Raw genomic sequence first — 21,564 nt, forward strand, 5'->3', positions numbered from 1 at the left:
GCTGGTGACTGCTTTCTTTCCATTGGTAAGCTCAGTCTCATACCAAGTGTCATTCTTGATCATGGCTCCAACTTCATCTCCAACTGAGTTTATCCATTCTTCATGCTCCATATCTTCTTCATAAGTTGTTGGAACATAGTCTTGATCCAGATTGCTGACGAAGACTACATGCTCTTGAGGATAACTTGCAAAAGAACATGTTACTTGGATAGGGTGAGCCACAACATTGCTGTTGAAGTACACTCTGGTGTCGACCCACTTGGATAGTTTCTTCATTCTGGTACTCCTACTCAGTGGTTGAATTTGTTGAGGTTCTGCTTCATTTCCATCACTTTGCGTCTCCATTTGAGTCTGAGCATCTGCTTCTGATTGTATCTCATCTTGATCATGTGCAGGCTGCACCTCATTCCCATTGCCCACCCTCATGATCAGGATGAGTGACTCCAACATCTTCTACTGTTTCTTCTACAGCTTGTGTTGGGACTTCCCTGACCTTCTCTGGGTCTTTTAGTAAACTGATGCCAACATTCTCCATGATACACCTCAAGTTGTCTGCCCTATCCGAGGGTGTTTGAGATAGATCTTTGAGCTTGTCCTAACTCTTCTCCTCATAATAGCCTCTGGATTCCACAAACTTTACATCTCTGGAGATCAGAACTCTTCTTGATTCTGGAACATAACACTTGTAGCCCTTTTGAGTAGTAGAGTAGCCAATGAATAAGGTTTTAGTACTCCTAGCTTCAAGTTTGTTTCTCAGTTCACCTGGCTGCAAAACATAGCACAAGCACCCAAATACACGCAAGTGATTCAGAAAGGGTTTTCTATGGTTCAATACCTCATATGGAGTACAATCACCAAGCACTCTTGTTGGTGTGCGATTTATAAGATAGCAAGCAGTCATGACTGCATCACTCCAGAATCTCTTGGGCACATTGGTGTAGAACATCATACACCTAGCTACCTCCATAAGATGTCTGTTTTTCCTCTCAGCTGCACCATTTTGTTGTGGTGTGTATGGGCAGCTGGTTTGATGAATAATTTCATGTTTAGCTAGATGATTTTTGAAGGTTGTGCTTGTGTATTATCTCCCATTATCTGACCTGAATACTTTGATCTTAACATTGAATTGATTAGTTAAGTAATTCTGGAAATTAATAAAAACATCTAGCGCCCTATCTTTAGTTTGAATCATAGTCAGCCAAGTATACTTAGATTTTTGATCTATAAAGGTGACAAAATATCTATGATTTTCCCTAGAAGTGCATAGAGCAGTCCAGACATCAAAATGTATAAGATCAAAGCAGTTTTCATAGATAGTAGATGACTTAGGGAAAACAGTCTTGCAATGTTTGCCAAGAATACATGCTTCACAGCCATCACTTCTAAAAGAAAAATCAGGTAATAAAAGGTTCAGTGCACGAGAATGGGGGTGGCCTAGCCTAGCATGCCATAATACATCATGATCTAAAACAGGAATTGAAGTAAAAGCAGAAGATAAATTGGAGACAGGCTTGATGTCTTCAAGTAGGTACAAGTCCTCCTTTATAACACCTTTGCCAATCAACTTAAGGGTCTCAATATCCTGAAACACAACCTCATTAGGACTAAAAATCACATTGCAATTCAAATCAGTGGTGGCTCTCTTGACTGATAAAAGATTTGAAGTAAACGTTGGCATGTAAAAAGCTCTAGTATCTTTTTCAAACAACTTAAGAGTTCCTACACCTTTAATTGGTATTTTATTTCCATTGACAATCATGACATTACCTAAGATAGGTTCTATGTTTTTAATCAACTTAGCATCACTAATCATGTGGTGAGAAGCTCCTGAGTCTATAACTAAAGGCTTAACACTACTAGATGTATGCGGTTGATGTACTGATGTACCAAGAGCCTTAGGCAATTTATATGATGCACTGAGAGAGATACCAAGTGTGTTACCAGACTCTTTGAGAGCTTTGATGAGTGCATCAATGTCTGACTTCTTGATGGAATCATCTTGTGTAGCTCTCACGGCTGAGTCTCCACTGAATGTCAATGTCTTCCCATCACCATTAGTTGTATTACGCACAGAAGTGGATGGTCCCCCCCATCTCACCAGAGAAGTTAGCACTTGCATCAGCTTGGGAAGTTCTGAACTTTTGAGGCTTGAGGTGTGGATGAAGAATCCAGCACTTGTCTTTGCCATGACCTTTCTTCTTGCAGTGATCACACACCCAAACCTTCTTATCTTCTGGTTTGTAAGACCCCTTATTAGCTGTGCCATCAGCTTTTGTCTCAGTACCTCCGTGAGCTTGGTTAGCCATGGTGAGCTCCCCTCTTCCTCCAAAGAGACCCACTGATCCTTGCTCCTTTTGTATCTGTGCACACACCTCTTCAAGTGATGGAAGTTCCTTGCTCCTGAGGATGTGCTTGATTAGATCATTGTACCCTGGATTAAGGGTGAAAAGGAGTGCAAAGACCTTGTCTTGCTCTCTCCTTACATTCAACACATCATGATCAACAGTCTCTGGCCTTAACATCTCAAGCTCAGCCCACAAGGATCTGAACTTCCCAAAGTATTTATCAAAGTCAGTGTCCTCTTGAATAAGAGTATTGATAGCCCTCATGACTTCAAACACTCTACTGATGTTAGAAACATTGCCATACACCTTCTGGAGTGTATCACATAGCTCCTTAGAAGTTTCACAATAGGAGTAAGCTTCCAAGATTGAGGTTTCAAGACTGTTCTGGATGATAGACAACACCATGAGATCCTCCTGGCCTCTTTTCTTGTCTGCAGCAGCAGCACCATCAGCATCTTCTTTGCCATCCTCTCCTAGAATGGTCTTTTTCTTTGGGTTCTTGCCCTCCTCAACTACCTCCAGAGTCCTCTGCCTCCAAGAGCAGTTTTGACAAGCCTTGCCCACAGTAAGTAGTTAGTTCCCTTAAAGGTAACTGGAATCACAATCGTCTTTGAGCTATTATCCATCTGGAACAACTCAAGATTCAACAAGAAAAGAGAAAAATATGGTGATTTGCGGATGAGAAGCTCAAGAACAGTTCAAGAATAGTTATTATCCAGTGGGTAAAGAGAGACATTTTAAAAAATAATCAAAGATTCGCGGAAGTAATGTTTGAGAATGAGTAGAGAATAAGGTTTCTGGAGCTATTATGCTCTGATACCATGAAAGTTTAAGAGATTTAAGAGAAATCAAATGAAGAACATGATGAGAGAATAGAGAGAGAGAGACACAAGAATGAGGAACTTATTTCCTTAATCTTTTTGTTTACACATACAATGGTTTTATATAAACATCAAACTCAAAAGAGATAATAAGATTTGCTGGATAATTGGGTATTCTAGGGGCTCCATCAGCTCTTTTTTCGTCTCAACAACTCAGTCTCTTCATGTCATAACTCAGCCACCTCATGTAACTCAGCCGCCTCATGTCATAATTCAGCCACCTCATGTTACTCAGCCACATGATGTCAAAACTCAGCAACCTCATGCAACTCAGCCACCTCATGTAACTCAGCCGCCTCATGTCATAACTGAGCCACCTCATATTAATCTTATTCATGTCTTCATGTAAATAACTTCTAAGAAATTTCTGTTTGTTAGTGGTTTACTTATGTATCCCTGTTCTATTGTCCTATGTATGCTCATACAAACCCAATTAACTCCAAATTGTAATGGTTATATATACCGGAATTAATTAGAAATTCAGCTGATGCCATGCTGTTAAACAGTCCTGATTCATTAGTGGTATCTATTTCCAGAAAAAGTTGTTTAGACAAAGACAAAGATGACAAGAGTAACGTTATACCCCTTTCCTCATTTCGTAAAAGCCGCCCTAACAACTTTGGGATAGACTGCCTCGAGTCTCTGAAATTCACATACAAGGTCTAGAGAAAGACATTTACTCATTCCAACCAATTGCAGCGTATTAGCTTAAAACATGGCTGCATCTGTCTGCATTTAAGGATCTGAACTATATTCTCTTTTTAAGGTGCCATGGCCGCTTGAACTGATTGCCAACAGTGAGGCCATGAAGAGGTATAACCAGGTAACCCTTTCTCATCCAGCTATTCTTCTGGGGAAGACATTTTGTTGTTCTGTCTTAATTATTTTAAATGAAAACAGGTGATGGGATTTTTGTTGAAGGTCAACCGAGAAAAATATGTGCTTGATAAAGCACGGAGGTGGATGTGGAAGGTCCTTTGATATCGCTCTCTTGAACTAATTTCTACCATTTTAGAATCCTTCATGTGACATTCAAGTCCAGTTTCAAAGAGCCTAATCAGTCTTTTAATCAATACTGATGAATATAAGTAGTAATCAATCATAATAGTGTGGTTTAGTTTGATAAACTTAGTGACTTGATGCGTTTTGTGTATAATAGGGTAAAGGTTCTGCAGCCAAAATCCGCAAGCACCACTGGTTACTGGAACAGAAGCTCCTCAATTTTTTGGATGTTTTTCATCAATACGTAATGGATAGGGTATTTTCTGATACTACATCATTGGTTGTTTTTAGTTGGAGTAATATAAGTTAATATGGAAAACTTGTCGGGGCGTAAACTGGATATTTGTGAGGCAGGTATATCACACGGCATGGCGTGAACTGTGCGAAGCTATGGCAAAAGCAGGATCTCTGGAGAAGGTCATATATGTACACGAGACCTACTTGTTATCGATTCAGAGGCAACGCTTTGTGGTTCAAGAAAAGTTGGTAATGATCTCTTTTTGATTGCATAAATAATATGAATTTTGTGGCTCTATATAAAAACAAAGTGTTTTGGTGTGTTTTGTTTAGTGGGCAATCATCGCAAGTCATTTCAACATGATTCTTGGACTAGCACTAGAATTCTACTCAATACACTAGAATTCTACTCAATACAACAGACACTGAGCAGCAGAGGAGCAGCTTCAACGATCGAAGCTAGATGCGAAATGGAAATAGAGCACATTGAGAAACAATTTGAAGACTGCATTGCTTTCCTCCTTAGAGTAAGAACATCTTATCTAAAACTCTTTATGTTCTTGTGACCTCTCATGGTTGGTAATAAAGGGGTTGGTTAATGGGAAATTGAACTTGCAGGTATTGTCTTCGAAGCTGAATGTGGGACACTTTCCTCATTTGGCTGATTTAGTGACCAGAATTAATTACAATTACCATTATATGCCTGACACCGGAAGCTCCATTAGTGCTTCTGGAGCAGAGACCAAGTCTTCCAGAACTTTGAGTGCCAAATCTGATGCCTGAATCAACTAATCAGAGACAGACAGGGAAATTGTTGTCAAAGCTTTGGATCTCAGGAGCCATTGTAGGAGTTTGTAGCACTGTTTCATAGTAGCATCCAAAGCTTGGAGGTTGGTCACTGTTTTTAATTAGACATTATTCGTAAGATGTGTGTAGATGCAGATTAGACATTTTCCAGCTTGTTGATGTTTATGTACATGTAAAAAGGTATTTGAGCAAAAAGAGAAGAAGAAGAATCCATTACCGTTAAAGGTTAACAAAGAGTGTGATTGGCGAAATTGGAATAATTTGGAATAACTAAATTTAGAGAAAATTAGAGGAAAAAAATAGAGGGAATGCACTAAATTTTCTGACTCTTAAAGAAAAGAGAGAAATATATTACTCTACAAAATTATTTACTATTTGAACCGAGTTTGGTCGGATTCCAGTGAGAAAGACAAAACTCGTCGGTGGATTAGTTCGAAGACGGTTATTAGATCGGAAAAATCTTTGTCGGTTACAAGTCGGCTAGAATTTCTAGCCGCAAGTGTGTGTCTTGATGTTTGAATCTCTTTCTCTTTGTTTCCTCCTCTTCTTATATAGGTGATCTGCATCTATCGTTGCCTTAGGTTACTCTGCTCTAATAGGTTTTATCTCGTCGGGCCGAGTAACTATCCCGACGAATTGAGCCGCTAAACTGGATGTGTTTAGTCGTTCCTAATAGTTAGATAAAAAGAGTCATAAGCCGAGCTGATGTATTGTCTTGGGTCTCGTCGAGTCGATGTTTTGGATTTGAAAGGCCAGACCTACTATCTTATGGACTTTGTGTAGGGATGCAATCCATCTCGTACATTTATCCTCGCTAAACTAAAATGATTTTACCTGATTGGTTTTATTTCAGAGAAACTCAGCTGGAAATTGTTTTTCCTCTAATTTTTTACTCTAATACACAGTCAGAGCCGAAGGGGTTCAGGCTTTCAGCACATACTTTAAAAGCCCATCTGGTGAGCCTGCTGTCGAGAGACGCTTATCCGAGGACAAAACCGTCATTCCCGAAAAGAGCTTAAAAACCCTAAACCCCTCTCATTTCATCAACACACAACTCTGTTCTCATTTCTTCTTCTTCGTCGACTCCAATTTCACACGACTGTAAGCTTCTTCGCTTTTACTTTTCGAATCTGATCTATTGCTTATACTGTATCTAAAGCTTCTTTTTTGTTACTGTTTAGTCTGATCTTTATGTTTTGTTTTTGCTTTGTTCAAATAGCAATCAGATAAAAATTGCAGTGATCGTTTCGAGGGACCAATCATGTTCGCCCTTTCCAAGGTTTTGCGGAGGTTAGAATCTCTCTCTCTCTTTTTTGATCCGAAAGATATCTCCTTTTTAGGCTTTCGCTTTGTTGCAATCTAGCAAAAAGGTTCCTTTTTTTTTTTTGTCTGTGTTGAGTTGTATTGATACTAATTTTCAGATCCCAGAGACTCCGACTTGGTGCTTGTACTAATGCTGTTTATTCAAAACAAGAGATACCATCCGGAGAAAGAAGCTTCTTCGCTCTTCAATCCCATTCCTTTGTTCATGATCAACAACTTGAACCCCTTCCAAGAGTTCACCACATGTCTTCTATGAGTAAACGTCTTCTCTCCTCGAGTGCCGGCACTAAAAGTGATCAAGAGGAAGATGACGACCTCGAAGACGGTTTCTCCGAACTTGAAAATTCCAAATCAGGCCAAGAGTCCACTACTAGTAGTAGTGATGAGAGTGACGTTGATGAGGGGAAGCTCTCTGCTGATGAAGAAGAAGAGCTGGAGCTAGACCTCACTGAAACCGATGATAGTAGAAAGACTTTAGAAAAGAAGCAATCCGAGCTTTTCAAGGCCATTGTCTCTGCAGGGGGTCTCTCTGTAGGCAGTGCGCTTGATAAATGGGTGGAAGAAGAAGGAAATGAGATCAGCCGCACTGACGTTGCTAAAGCCATGCTCCAGCTACGTAGGCGTCGCATGTACGGAAGAGCCTTACAGGTAAACTTTACTTGTTGTTGTGTTGACTTGGATGTGTTCCAACGCTTTTGCTTGTGTTTTCTGTTTTCCTATAGATGTCAGAGTGGTTGGAGGCAAATAAGAAGATCGAAATGAACGAGAGAGACTACGCTTCTCGGTTAGATCTGATTGTTAAAACGCGTGGCTTGGAGAAGGGAGAAGCTTACGTGGACAAGATCCCCAAATCCTTCAGAGGGGAAGTGATGTACCGCACCCTCCTGGCGAACTGTGTGGTTGCTTGCAACGTCAAGAAGTCTGAGCTTGTCTTCAACAGAATGAAGGACTTGGGATTCCCTCGCTCTGGCTTCACTTGCGATCAGATGCTTCTCCTCTACAAGAGAGTCGACAGAAAGAAGATCTCTGACGTGCTTCTCCTCATGGAGAAAGAGAACGTGAAGCCGAGTCTCCTCACTTACAAAATCTTGATTGACGTCAAAGGGTCGTCTAACGACATAAAGGGGATGGAGCAGGTTGTGGAGACGATGAAAGACGAAGGCGTTGAGCCTGACTTCAACACGCAAGCTATCATCGCTAGGCACTACTCGGTAGCTGGGCTTAAGGAGAAAGCAGAGAGTGTTTTGAAAGAGATGGAAGGGGAAAGCTTAGAGGCGAACCGCAGAGCGTTCAAAGATTTGCTATCCATCTACGCCTCTCTCGGGAGAGAAGACGAGGTGAGGAGAGTGTGGAAGATCTGCGAATCGAAGCCTCGCTTTGAGGAGTCTCTTTCTGCGATCCAAGCTTTTGGGAAGCTCGATAAGGTGCAAGAGGCAGAGGAGATTTTCGAGAAGGTTATCAAGATGGACAGAAGGGTTTCTTCAAACACTTTCTCTGTTCTCCTGAGGGTGTACGTGGATCACAAGATGCTCTCAAAGGGGAAGGATCTGGTCAAGCGAATGGCGGAGAGCGGTTGCAGGATCGAGGCGTCTACATGGGATGCGCTCATCAGGCTATACGTGGAAGCAGGGGAAGTTGAGAAGGCTGATTCTCTGCTGAGCAAGGCGTCGAAACAGAGCCATACGAAGCTGATGATGAGCTCGTTCATGTACATCATGGACGAGTACGCGAAACGGGGAGATGTTCATAACACGGAGAAGATATTCCAGAAGATGAGGGAGGTTGGGTATACATCTCGGCTTAGGCAGTTCCAGGCACTCATGCAGGGTTACTCGAACGCTAAAGCTCCTGCGTATGGGATGAGAGATAGAATGAAGGCTGATAATATCTTTCCGAACAAGGCTATGGCTGCACAGTTGGCTCAAGGTGATCCGTTTAAGAAGACAGCTATCTCTGATATTCTGGATTGAGTCAGACTCTTTCCTCCTACTCCTTTTGTTCTTTCTGCTTGCTCCTCTTGTCTTTCTAACGTTTAGTTTGAGGCTTTGCTTAGGTACTGTATTTTTTTTAATGTTTCTGTTTGGGTTATTTGGTGGTCGATTCACTTCAGAAACCTCCAAGCTTCAAACAATAAATTGGGGTAGTCTGGTTTTATGAGTAACTTAGAATAAAAAAGATGGAATGTTACTCATCTTTTAACTGATAAATAAATAGAAGACTCCAAACAATAACTCTGGTTATGAATTATGATGAATGATACACAACTACTTAGACTTCAGCTGATCACTCAGCCACTCAGAAAGACCTTGAAGCAAGTGCATTAGCTCATAGAGTAATGGGCAAGATGGTAAGGTTGTCAACTCTGTTGAGGAAAAAGGGAATGCTTGTGTATGCGTGTGTGACAGAGAATGAACCATTTCAAACCTTTTTTGTGTCCAAGTCCAGTAATGAGTGAGAGTATTGCTGCTAGCTTTGGTTCTGATCACTTTTGTTTGTAAACGGGCCTAACTGAACATCTAAAATGTCCAAGTCCAGTAATAACAGGATAAAGATGAATTATGCCTTTGCTTGCAAAGAGAGGATTCTTGAAAATGGCGTGGCATATACGGAGCCGTCGGAGGAGTTTTGTTTTGTAGAAAAAAAAAGACAAAAGAGAGAAACATCTTGGGCGGAAAGAGCAAAGCTGTCAAGGAAGGTTGTGACGTGTATACAAGAAACACCGTTTGTTTCTTTCTATTATCACCACACACACACACCCGGTACAAATATCTCTGGGTAAAAAGTGCAATTTTGCTTGCATGTATATGAAGAACCGTTATTACGTCGCCAAGTGGAAGATCTCATTACCGTTGGGTTGTAATAAAAGGAATATTGGGAATGGAGGGAATCGATTGGATCTTTTTAGGTCAGCAACACGCTCCCTCCCATGCCTCTTTCCCTCCTTGTGATATTTCTTCGGCAAGTTGGGTGCACTGACAATCGGAGCCGTCTCTTTCATCCCACGGCTGCCAATTATCCTCTTCATCAAAATTATCGATTTTTTTGTTTGAATATGAAAACATAAATTATATCGATTTTTCTTACAGAAAGATCCGTGAGTCATTTTTCTTTGAAGTATCACAAAAAATCATTTATTTCAAAAGATACAAAATATACTGTATATTAGGAACAAAAACATTTATTTGCATCATAATTAATCACTAAAAACATGTGTTTGCATGGATTGGTGATTAAACTCTAATAGAAAAAGAGAAAGATGCAGCTCAAGACACAGTCGGTGCAGGGGCGGATGTAGAGCAAAATTTTACTGGGGGGCAAATCATATGTAAATACACATATAAAGCTAAAACATGATTTTCAATAAACGTAAATAACAAAATTCTGGGCAAGTTACAATGAATTTAATAATTTTATAGGGGGCAAGTGCCACGCTTAGAGCATCTCCAAAAGAACTCTCTATTTTAGACTTTACAAAACTCTATATTTGAAGTTTCAAGGTGTTCTTCTCCAAAAGTAAAATTTCAAATTTAACTTCAAAATTATTTATAATTTATACTATGGTCTTTATATTTGTCATAATTAATATAAATCAATAAAACTTTTATAAATAACTAGCACATATATATAAATATTACAGTAATATTAATTAATAAAATATTATACTAAAATATAAAATTATAAATAGAAATACATAATTAAATATTAAACTACAAGCAAAATAACACATTATTCCATAAAATTATTTTCGTAATGGTCCATTTTCGGTTACACAAAATTTGTTTAGACAATATTTTAGAGGTTCCGAAGAAAATTTACTAGACTATTAGTGTTGTTGTAATATTTAAATTTGTGTAATAATTATGTCTTCATGAATCTTTTTTTTTTTTTTTAAATTATTAAGTTTCTTTTGTAATATTCTTGTTGTCTGATTCTAGTTTTAGATATTATAAATCTTATTTAAAATTTTTTATTTAATTTTACGTGTCAAATTTGAATTTATTAAAATAGATTTTAAATATTTATGATATACAAAGTTTTACAAAATAAAACGATAAATTTGAAAATACTTGAAAATCATAAATATGATGTGTAATTAATTATAAGGACCAAAATGCAAATAAAAAGATGAAACTTCAAATTTAGAGTTTTGAGTAGTGAAACTCCAAATATGAAGTTTCACTTCTTAAAAATCTAAATTTGAAGTTTTCAAGTTTCTTTTTAGAGAACAAAAAATTTTATATTTAAAGTTATAGAATTTCTTTTGAAGATGTTCTTGGTAGAACGGCCGCTGAGTCGGTGACATCTTTTTCATATGTCATTTGTTATTCAAAATCGTATCCCCCTAGATTAGATGATGCGCCTCTTGAAAACATTTAGACCACCTTCATACCTTTCCAGCGAATATATGTTTTCTAACTGGTCCTTGGAATAGAATTATGTGATATTAAAGTTGACAAAATGACGCAAAATAAATAAATTGCCACTAAAATGTACTCCATATAAGAGTTTGGTCAGCTTATTTCCTTTTGTCGTCTTTTTTTGGGCCGCCGTCAGAAATGAACTCAGGATGCAAATTCCTTTACGTTTGAAAAGGGAAAAACAATCGAGTGTAGGACTAACTGTGATGCTCGACCAAATCAAGGAAGATAATCAATCCAAAATCTATTTTGTTTTGACACTTGACATAAATATTTTTCACATGAAGGTTTATATTGTCTATTTTGCAATGGTACGCAAACTAATTCTATAAGAACATACCGACCACCCTGATAGTAAACATAAAAATTTGACAAAGACAAACGAAGTTCGAAACTCTGGAATAAATTCCATCTGATTACACTATAAAAACCTGGAAAATATGAATAAATAATAGTACTATTTTCTTAATATTAAATTATATAACACGTGATTTAATTTGGGTAAAGTAAATAGAGCATTATTTAGCCACCTAACTCAAAAGAAAAGAAAGTCGTTGCCACCCACCAAGCCTCTAGTAATAAATAATCCCAAAAGGGTCATTACAGTCATTTTAACTTGTGAATTTGAGGGTAAAACAGAAATTTGCTGTATCACCCTCTTGAGACTTTTTCTACCATGAAATGATGAAATAAAAAAACTCACATGGACATGGTTGAACAACACGACCGCAAATTTATCCTTCCCGAGACCAATTTTATTTCCTTAAATCCGAAAAATTAGCTTATTTAGCATTCAGACAGTGACCTTTTAGTGTTTTTTTTATTACATCCTGTAAATATCTCATTGGCAAAAAAAAAAAAAAAACTATATTCTTTCTTCTTCTTCGCACTACCCACTCACCTCCTCCTTTTATCATCATCATCATCTCCTCTCACATTTCTCTCCGTGTATTTTCCCAAAGAGAGAGAGATGGAAGCGGCGATACAAACCAGAGGAATCCTCTCCTTACCCGCCAAACCCATCGGAGCGAGAAGAAGCCTTCTCCACCCATCCCACGGCTTAAAGCATAGACTTTTCTCCTCCAAGCCAAGAACTCCACCCGCCTTGTCTCTCTCCTTCAAGAAAGCTCAATCCTTTGACCCAAAGATTTCCATTTCCCACAAGGAGAGAACCACCGAGTTCATATGCAAGGCGGAGGCAGACGGAGGAGCTCTGCTCAACGAAGGCGACACGGCAGCGATTGTACCATCACCAAAGATCTTCGGCGTGGAGGTCACAACGTTGAAAAAGATTATACCTTTAGGTTTAATGTTCTTTTGCATTCTATTCAACTACACGATCCTGAGGGACACGAAGGACGTCTTGGTCGTAACGGCTAAAGGAAGTTCGGCAGAGATTATACCTTTCTTGAAGACGTGGGTCAATCTCCCTATGGCTATTGGGTTCATGCTCCTCTACACCAAGCTCTCCAATGTTCTCTCCAAGAAGGCTCTCTTTTACACCGTTATTATCCCTTTCATCATCTACTTTGGGGCCTTTGGTTTCGTTATGTACCCTCTCAGCAACTATATTCACCCGGATGCTCTTGCTGATAAGCTCCTTGCTGCTCTCGGTCCAAGGTTCATGGGTCCTCTTGCTATCTTGAGGATTTGGAGTTTCTGTTTGTTTTATGTCATGGCTGAGCTTTGGGGTAGTGTGGTTATTTCAGTTCTCTTCTGGGGCTTTGCTAATCAGGTGATTACTCTGCCCTGTAGATTTTTTTTTTTTTTTTGTGTGCCTCTCAGACATAGGCCAGTTAAGTATTGGCCTATGTCCCTAAAAATTTTTGGTAAAAATAATTTCAATTTTGTAAAAAAAATTATTGAAATTCTTACTAAATAGTCTACAGCCCCAAAATCTCAAAATCTCAGAGATGTTCATTTTGTTGGTTGGTGTGTGTATGGTTTGATGACATGCTTTATTAATTATTACTGTAATAGTTTTTCATTGCAGCTGAGTTTGTTGATGTGTAATCATGCAGCATATATGATTACAAGTCAGTGGTTTGTGAGTTTTTTTCATATAGAAGTGGTTCGTTCACTCTCTTTGCAGATCACAACTGTGGATGAAGCCAAGAAATTCTATCCCTTGTTCGGACTTGGAGCCAATGTTGCGCTGATTTTCTCCGGAAGAACGGTGAAATACTTTTCTAACTTGAGAAAGAATCTTGGTCCTGGAGTTGATGGCTGGGCAGTTTCATTGAAAGCCATGATGAGCATTGTGGTGGGAATGGGGCTTGCCATCTGTTTCCTCTATTGGTGGGTTAATAGATACGTTCCTCTTCCAACTCGTAGCCTGAAGAAGAAGGTAATGGCATGCAGAAGTTTGTTTTTGCTGCTTAGAGGGCTCTTCTGATTTGTTTCCTCTTTTTTACAGAACAAACCAAAGATGGGAACGATGGAGAGCTTGAAGTTCTTGGTGTCATCACCATACATTAGGGATCTTGCTACTTTAGTGGTAGCGTATGGTATTAGTATCAACCTTGTGGAAGTCACATGGAAATCAAAGCTTAAAGCTCAGGTATGTTACAGCACCTCATCTATTACCACCCTTGCATTCACATTGCTTTAGCTTTTTAATTTTCCTTCTTTATACTCTGAGCAGTTTCCTAGCCCGAACGAGTACTCGGCGTTTATGGGTGACTTCTCAACCTGCACTGGTATTGCAACATTCACAATGATGCTTCTCAGTCAATACGTATTTGATAAGTATGGTTGGGGAGTAGCTGCAAAGATCACCCCAACTGTTCTCTTATTGACTGGCGTTGCCTTCTTCTCTCTGATACTGTTTGGTGGCCCATTCGCACCACTTGTTGCCAAGCTTGGTATGACTCCGCTGCTTGCAGCTGTTTATGTTGGTGCTCTCCAGAATATCTTCAGCAAGAGTGCCAAGTACAGCTTGTTCGATCCTTGTAAAGAAATGGCTTACATCCCCTTGGATGAGGATACCAAGGTTTGCTAATCTTTCTTCTTTTTAAAAAAGCTCATTGAAGAAATGAATTTGTGTGTCGCTGGGCATTCGGGTTTCGGGTAATTCGGTTGGAGTGTTTAGGACCCGTTTAGGAACCGGACATTTTTTGGATCAGACCGGATCGGGTAATGTCGGGTTGGGGTCGAGTTCCTATTTTTTTTATAAAATCTGAAGTGGAACCAAATTAGAAATAGTTCGGCTTTGGTTTGGGTTTAAAACCAAAAAAACCGAGAAAACTGAAAACCCAAGTTAAAACTGGAAAACCCCAAAAAATATTAAGGTTTTTATATATTTTTATTTATAAAGTATATTATATATAAATAAAAATAATTAATTTTTTATTATATTTCAAATATTCGGTTCGTTTGGTTTTCGGTTCGGTTGCGGTTTTTCGGATTTAGAAAAATAGAAACTGTTCGGGTTTTTGTAAATTTGGTTCGGTTTCGGTTTTCGGGTTTAGGATAATATGCCCAGGACTATGTGTGTCCTTTAGCTTGAGGGTTGTGGCTTTGTTTGCAGGTTAAAGGGAAAGCTGCAATTGATGTGGTTTGCAACCCGTTAGGGAAATCAGGGGGTGCTCTAATACAGCAGTTCATGATCTTATCCTTTGGATCACTAGCCAATTCAACACCATACCTAGGAATGATACTGTTGGTCATTGTCACTGCATGGTTAGCTGCAGCTAAGTCACTGGAGGGACAGTTCAATGCCTTGAGGTCTGAAGAAGAGCTGGAGAAGGAAATGGAGAGAGCTTCATCGGTGAAGATACCTGTTGTGTCTCAAGAGGAAGGTGGAAACGGTTCCCTTGGAGAATCTACAAGCAGTTGGCCTGAGAAATCAGCTCCCACCAACATATAAACAACAAAAGGGTTTTTGATATTTGATTTTAGGAAAGATGAAATCAAAATAAAGAGTTTGAGTCACAAAAAGACTCTCAAACATTGGCTCTTTTGCACCACCACTCCACTCTTTTTAGTCTTTAGTTTTTTGAACATTTATCTTCATTTCAGTTTGATCTTAAGTTCGAAGTTTTTTCCTTAAACTTGTCATGTGTATTGTTTTAATTATTCAAGTAGATGATTGATTATCATGCAATCCTTGTCTTGTCTCTCTGAACCTAAAATTAAAAAAAAAATAGTATTTTTTATGAATAACATACAGTCTTTTTTTCAAGTTTGAATAGACGTAATGCAGAAACAACATAAGGTTATGATAAATGGCAAATTAATAAATAACAATATAAACAAACACAAAACGCTCACACATTACTTTGTTTTAATGAAAAAAAAAAGTGGATTGGTTTAAGCTTAAGGGTTTAGGCGGATCCAAACTCAGAGAGCCACTTCTCGTGTTTCTCGATGTCCGAGGAAGACACACTGGGTTGCACTTTCCTAATGGCCTCTTCGAAATCACACATAGCCACAGGATCGTTTGAGATATCGTCCTTTGACATGTTCTTTATCTCATCCCTGGTTTTCCCTGCTATCTTCCTTCTCATCCCGTTCATTGACGCGTCCCTGCACACGTTCGTCAGATCATCTCCACTGTACCCTTCTGTTCTCCTAGCCACATCTTCAATGTTCACATCACTCGCCACCTGAAACAACACACACATAACCCATCCATTACATATATGCTGCATGCATCTATCCAACAGAGATATTATTAGTATTCATATCACAAAACTAACCTCAACTGTTCTCAGATTGATATTGATTAGAGCCTTCCGACTTTCTAAATCTGGAAGTGGGATGTATATACGTTTTTCCAGCCTCCTCCTGCATAGGGCTCAAGAGTCAGCAGACTCGTTATATTTGAGCACGTTAAAAAACAATAAAAGAAGAAGAATATAAGGAAACCTGAGAGCTTCGTCTATGTCCCAAGGGAAATTGGTAGCTGCCAACACCATCACTATTTTGCGACTACCATCTTCATTTGTCGCTGTATTGCTCACTCCATCTACTTGAACTAGGAGTTCCGATTTCACCCTTCTTGATGACTCATGCTCTCCTGAACCCCTGCATCCATACACACACACATTCACCAGATCACAAATGCATTCAATTCGGTATTGAAATCAATCTCTGTGTCATGAACAAAATAATTACCCCCGGGAATTGCAAAGAGAGTCGATCTCATCAATAAAAATTGTGCTGGGAGCATATGCCCTGGCAAGATCAAACAGGCATCTGACCATCCGCTCACTCTCTCCCCGCCATTTTGAAGCTAACGTAGCAGAAGAGACGTTGAAGAAGGTGGTACCACACTCGGTTGCAACTGCTTTTGCCAACAGAGTTTTACCCGTCCCAGGAGGACCAAACATGAGAACTCCTTTCCACGGTCTCCTAATACCCTGAAGAGCAATCAAATTAAGCATCCCTCCATAACTAGAAAGTACATAACAGATGAACTGACACTTTCATTCTCTTCATTTCTTATATGGTTTGCTCCCGAGCCTAAGAATACACATCCACAAGAAACAAACAAAGTACCTGGAAGTATTCAGGCATCCATAAAGGAAGAACAACCGCTTCCTCAAGCAGCCTTTTGGCTTCAGACAAACCTGCAACATCATCCCAATGGACACCAGGAGTTGAGTCCAACACATCCCTTTCAAGCATAGCAGCCAGATCCTCATCAGGCCCTTCATACAATCCCCTTTTTGACTTCCCATCTTCACCATCACCATTCTAATAATCATCCCAAAAGCCACAAACTTTTAAATATCATTTGCAGTAAAGCATACAAAGAAGAAGAAAAGGCAGGACTAAATAAAACTTACAGTAGACTCAGGCTTGGGAGATTTGGAGGCAGCTCCTTTCTTTCCCACAGCGGAAGAGCGTGCACTTGCAGCAGCAGACTTACCGCCTCTCCCACCACGGGAAGCCGGAGCCGCCCGCGTTGTTGGGCCGCCACGAGCCCAAGCCCCATCGTTTGGTGACTTTCTCATACCGCTTTGGCCAGCCCTGGCGGGTCTTCGGCTAGCGACGTCACGAGTAGGAGGCCTCCAGACATCAGGATCATCGATTGGAGCACCGGAGGATGATGAGGAATTAGGATACTCATCCAAGGGCTGAAAGACAAAGGAGGAGGACTTGGTACTATTGATAGGAGGAGAAGAAGGACGGCTACGACCAGTGGGAGCTTCTTTAAACGCTCTCCTCTCTGCATCCAACTGCTTCACAACTTCGGTCTCTTCCATTACTGCCTTCTTGACGTTCATCCATTTCGTGCGTGACGTGGCATCGTCAAGGCTGTTTAAATGCCTAAAAGATAGTATATTTTTAGAAATTAACATAAAGACTGCCTTTTTTTTAATCTCTACCAATGTCATTGAGCAATGCAGTTTCTAAGGATTGGAGCTAGGGTCCATTAACATGAACAAAATCGAAGTAGCTAGGGGGGGTTGATAAAATGTTAGATTCGAGAGTGAAGAGAGAAGGAGGTGGTTAGTTACTTGTTGATCTGAGCAATGGCGCCATCGAAGAAGATGACTGAGGTGTCGTAGGAGCCTTCTAGTGCGTATTCTCTCGCTAATTTCAAGTGATCTTGTAGACCAGCCAACGAGTTATTGCTACTAGTACCCACCATTTCTCCCTTTGTTTCCCAGAAAAATTAGGGTTCGAAGCCTTGAGCTTCGATCTCGGGACCCCCTTCTTTCTCAGATTTCGGAGTGATGTGACTCGTCGGAACAAATGGGGAAGACAAAGTAGAAGAAGAAGAAGATGGAGGCCACGTAAATGATCCACTTAGTATAACTTTAATTCAAATTTAGATCCGGGCCCATTTAAGGCCCACTTTAAATCCACTAAAGCTTAATCATTGATTTTTAACTTTATTCTCTTCGTTCAAATTAAAGTTTGATACGACGAGAATTTTCCAAATGGCTAAAATCTCGAGTGTAACTAAGAGAATGACATTGATTCTGTAGCAAATTTATATTATAATAGTTGAGTTTTTGCTCACTCCCCAGCACGCCACATCTCACTTTTAAAAGCGTGAAAAAGTGTCAAGTCCATGATTCGAACACTGGTTATTAAGATATAAACACCAACATTTATACCACTAAGCTAAATGATACTTTGTACATTGATGACCGAACCTAATATATATTTATGAAGGTCGGAATCCTTTGGTTCTTCGGCTTCCTCTGAGGGTCGGACCTACAAGTGTATTATGGGTTTCATTTTTATATGAGATTCAACACGTTATATGAAGAAAAAATCTCAAGTTTGCAATAGTTATAGTTTTCTCATATTGTAAACTGTTGTCATTTAACATGAGTTTGGGTTCTTTTCATCATTGTCTCAAACAAGTCTGAATTACAGAGTTTCGCCGTGTATATGTTTGTAATCTATTTTTTCACCGGTGAACTCTTCATGTCCTCATCTTAAATCGCTTGATCATAAATGTTTCTGATTTGTAGCCCCTCTGTAAACCATATATATATGATTCTCATCTTTGATAAACCCAATCTGCATCTCCACAAAACTCATTGATTCCTCTTAACTTTAACCATCTTCTAGAAAATGTTTCTCTCTGCCTCTCCAGTTCCTCAAACCGGCGTCCCGGCGTCCGTCACTCAACCTTTGAGTCTCTCCGTCTTGGTCGTAGGAGTCAGAGCACAGCCTCTGGCTTTCTCCGCTTCTGGGATTCTCTGAACTTCAAGAAAGACATAGAGTTTGTGGGAATCACGGTTCTCTTCCTTGATGAAAAGGTAAGTTAATCTTCGATCTATCACACTTATTTAACATAATTTTTTTAATTGATTTTCTGATTCTTTGTTGAATAATATTATTTGCAGATTTCATGACTCATGGATTTACTCCCGTCGGATGTGCTAATTATTACATGTCATCTTTGAAAGCAGGTTCCATTGTGAAAGTCGATCGTTTTGAGGTTGCTAGGTGCTCAAGCATGTACAAGATAACTGATCATTCAATCCTCATTCGTTTCATCTCACTAACCATTATTGATAAAGTCATCACGGGTGCTCCTGAGATCAATCTCCAGTCAAGATTAGACTGTTCGACAATCTAACTGATTGCGAACACAAACATAGAACTCTCAGGTATATTATCATATTGCATATGAGTTTATATTATGTTTCGATATCATAACTAATATTTAAACTTGCAGATGTGGTTGGGCAAATCCGTTCTATCCAGGGCTCTGACCTCACCAAAGAAACAACTCGAGTCGTTATCCGTCTCCTCATTGATCCGTAAAAAACAATCAACACATAATTATCTTTATATTACTATCTATATTGTGCTAACATCAATAATAAAAAATATTTTCGAATTTGTGGTCGTCTATTTATCTCTCTTACTTATCAATCTAATTTTACATAAATCTTTATTTTACAGCTTAAAAGAAACCACAATAACTCAAACAATCAAAACACCAAAAACTAGAATCCCAAAAAGACGAATCATTAATGATCACCTCACTTTTTGTCTAATCTTACAAATAAACTTCAAAACAAATATACCAAACTAATCAATTCAACTAAAATTCAACGACACATACATTGAACCAGCTAAACAAATACAAACTACATGGCCAACTATTTAACAATTTACAAACTTACTTTCGCAGATGCTTACGAAGAAGACAACCAAGATCAGTGAAATTACCTAAACAAAAAAGCAGAGTAAGTTACAAACTCTGATAAATACAACTAACAATGATTTTTGTTTACATATTACTCATCAAATAAAAGAGATACAAACATAGCCACACCAGGAGATACAATAGACAATCTCAACGGATACAAAGGCGGCAACAACATCTCTACCTGCTCACTCCTTTTGTCTTATGAAAATAGCTTACATGTTCAATGTCAACAAGTCAATGCTATTGTCTTCTTATGAGAAATACATATATTCGTTTAAAACTCATTAAAGCCTAAATACTAATTGTCACTCATTTTATAGTTATATTTCTACAAGTCTTCATGTATTTTTTTTAAAGATCCGGTAAAAAAAACAAGCTTAAAAATAAAAAAATATATGACCAACATAATAAGAATAAAAAAAATTATTACTTAATACACACAACTTACACAGCTAAACTGGAGAAAAAATATCCAGAAACAAAAGGTACTCTCAACAACCTTAATATAATTTATGTAATCTCAACAGTACAAGTAACAAATTAAAAAGACAAACAAACAATAAGTCTCATTGACACAACAAGCAACACTACGAACTATATCAATCACATTACTAACACAGTTTAGTCTTTCATGAGTGGAGAACAGTACATACAGAGTTCATCATCACAGCTTTAACCCTATAACAATAAAAAACTTGAAAAATAATGATCAACCCAAAACGCAAAATCCACAGATACAATAACCCTAACAAATATTGAGATGAAACAAGAGCTCTGTCTACAATGCTCCCAGTAACATTTAACGTCAAACTCGTCTGGTTATACTCTTTTTTGGGATAAGTTACGGTGACAAAGACGACGTCGACACCAATTTATCTGGCCCAAGATTTTATGTATTTTGTTCATAAGTTATGAAAGAGAAGAAGGCCACATCACTTTAATTTTTACCGCATACGAGGTTAATGTTTTCAGTGGCCAAAAATAGAACCCCTTATTGTTATATTCCATTTAATAACTTCAATCATTCTATTTTGGTAAGAAGGATTAAGAAGACAATGAAGAAAATGAATTGCGTGAAAACATTAATGCTTAGCAGATACATATGTAACGAGTATTATTCCATATCACCTAAACTCTAAACCTAAATATAAATCCTAAACCCAAATAAAATAGAATAAAATAAATAACATAATACATATTGGTGAAACTATAAAATCTCTTTGATTGCATGGAAGAAATTAATGATGACCACAACCTCCTCACCTTCTAAATACTAAACCCTAAACTCTAGTCACTAAACTCTAACCCAAATATAAATCTTAAACCCAAATATAAACACTAAACCTAAATAGAATGGAACAAAATAAATAACATAGTAAATATTAGTGAAATTATGAAATATCTATGATTGCATGGAATAAGTTAATGCTGACCCAACCATACCCCTCCTCCACCTTCTAAATACTAAACCCTAAACTTTAATCACTAAACCCTAATCCAAATATAAATCCTAAACCCAAATATCAAAATCTAAAAAGTACATAATATTATGTAATATTAAATTATATTATGTAAAATTAAACTATACAATATAGATCATAGTACGATTGTTATAGGTTCAAAAATATATAACGATAGTTAGAACTTAAAGAAAATTACAAACTATATTTCTAAACAAAATATAGCACTTTTTTAGTAATAGTTAAATGGAATGGAACATGATAAAGTAGAATACTAACAGAATATATCACATTACATAATATGTCTATGTAGAATAGAACAAGAATCGGTCAATGGAATAGTAACGCCAGTTAATTCTACTTCATGCGTATGTGACTTCTATGTATGTTGCATCACTATTAGTGGCATCTTTGATACAGTGCCACACATGTAATTCATCTTATACATGAATACAACAAAAA

General features: G+C 38.3%; 3 protein-coding genes across 3 annotated transcripts; 2 read left to right on the plus strand and 1 right to left on the minus strand.

Moving 5' to 3' along the window:
* The first annotated feature begins 6,285 nt into the window (after positions 1-6,285).
* Positions 6,286-8,782, plus strand: LOC106376664 (pentatricopeptide repeat-containing protein At1g80270, mitochondrial). Its single transcript, XM_013816768.3, has 4 exons — positions 6,286-6,373; positions 6,492-6,562; positions 6,694-7,243; positions 7,318-8,782. The coding sequence occupies exons 2-4, from the start codon at positions 6,534-6,536 to the stop codon at positions 8,563-8,565; spliced, it is 1,827 nt and encodes a 608-aa protein (XP_013672222.1). The 5' UTR covers positions 6,286-6,373; positions 6,492-6,533; the 3' UTR covers positions 8,566-8,782.
* Positions 8,783-11,783: 3,001 nt separating this feature from the next.
* Positions 11,784-15,118, plus strand: LOC106376662 (ADP,ATP carrier protein 1, chloroplastic). The gene is made up of 5 exons (XM_013816765.3): positions 11,784-12,748; positions 13,106-13,360; positions 13,430-13,573; positions 13,658-14,005; positions 14,543-15,118. Exons 1-5 carry the CDS (start codon positions 11,984-11,986, stop codon positions 14,879-14,881), a joined length of 1,851 nt encoding a protein of 616 aa, XP_013672219.1. The 5' UTR covers positions 11,784-11,983; the 3' UTR covers positions 14,882-15,118.
* Positions 15,119-15,146: 28 nt separating this feature from the next.
* LOC106376663 (katanin p60 ATPase-containing subunit A1) lies at positions 15,147-17,775 on the minus strand. Its single transcript, XM_013816766.3, has 7 exons — positions 17,481-17,775; positions 16,806-17,289; positions 16,516-16,713; positions 16,132-16,376; positions 15,883-16,041; positions 15,714-15,801; positions 15,147-15,620 (listed from the first exon to the last, which is right to left on the minus strand). Exons 1-7 carry the CDS (start codon positions 17,612-17,614, stop codon positions 15,339-15,341), a joined length of 1,590 nt encoding a protein of 529 aa, XP_013672220.2. The 5' UTR covers positions 17,615-17,775; the 3' UTR covers positions 15,147-15,338.
* Positions 17,776-21,564: the final 3,789 nt, after the last annotated feature.

The sequence above is a fragment of the Brassica napus genome, chromosome C6 (genome assembly GCF_020379485.1).
Source record: "Brassica napus cultivar Da-Ae chromosome C6, Da-Ae, whole genome shotgun sequence".
NCBI classification, from domain to species: domain Eukaryota; kingdom Viridiplantae; phylum Streptophyta; class Magnoliopsida; order Brassicales; family Brassicaceae; genus Brassica; species Brassica napus.

What these genes read in the sequence shown, in the direction of transcription:
- LOC106376664 (XM_013816768.3), top strand. Translation starts at nt 6,534, where the DNA reads ATGTTCGCCCTTTCCAAGGTTTTGCGGAG. An exon ending in CTTTCCAAGGTTTTGCGGAG is followed by an intron (nt 6,563 to 6,693) that starts GTTAGAATCTCT and finishes ACTAATTTTCAG; the next exon opens with ATCCCAGAGACTCCGACTTG. An exon ending in TGTACGGAAGAGCCTTACAG is followed by an intron (nt 7,244 to 7,317) that starts GTAAACTTTACT and finishes GTTTTCCTATAG; the next exon opens with ATGTCAGAGTGGTTGGAGGC.
- LOC106376662 (XM_013816765.3), top strand. Translation starts at nt 11,984, where the DNA reads ATGGAAGCGGCGATACAAACCAGAGGAATCCTCTCCTTACCCGCCAAA. An exon ending in AATCAAAGCTTAAAGCTCAG is followed by an intron (nt 13,574 to 13,657) that starts GTATGTTACAGC and finishes TACTCTGAGCAG; the next exon opens with TTTCCTAGCCCGAACGAGTA. An exon ending in CCTTGGATGAGGATACCAAG is followed by an intron (nt 14,006 to 14,542) that starts GTTTGCTAATCT and finishes CTTTGTTTGCAG; the next exon opens with GTTAAAGGGAAAGCTGCAAT.
- LOC106376663 (XM_013816766.3), bottom strand. Translation starts at nt 17,614, where the DNA reads ATGGTGGGTACTAGTAGCAATAACTCGTTGGCTGGTCTACAAGATCAC. An exon ending in CTCCCAAGCCTGAGTCTACT is followed by an intron (nt 16,714 to 16,805) that starts GTAAGTTTTATT and finishes GATGATTATTAG; the next exon opens with AATGGTGATGGTGAAGATGG. An exon ending in TCTCTTTGCAATTCCCGGGG is followed by an intron (nt 16,042 to 16,131) that starts GTAATTATTTTG and finishes GTATGGATGCAG; the next exon opens with GGGTTCAGGAGAGCATGAGT.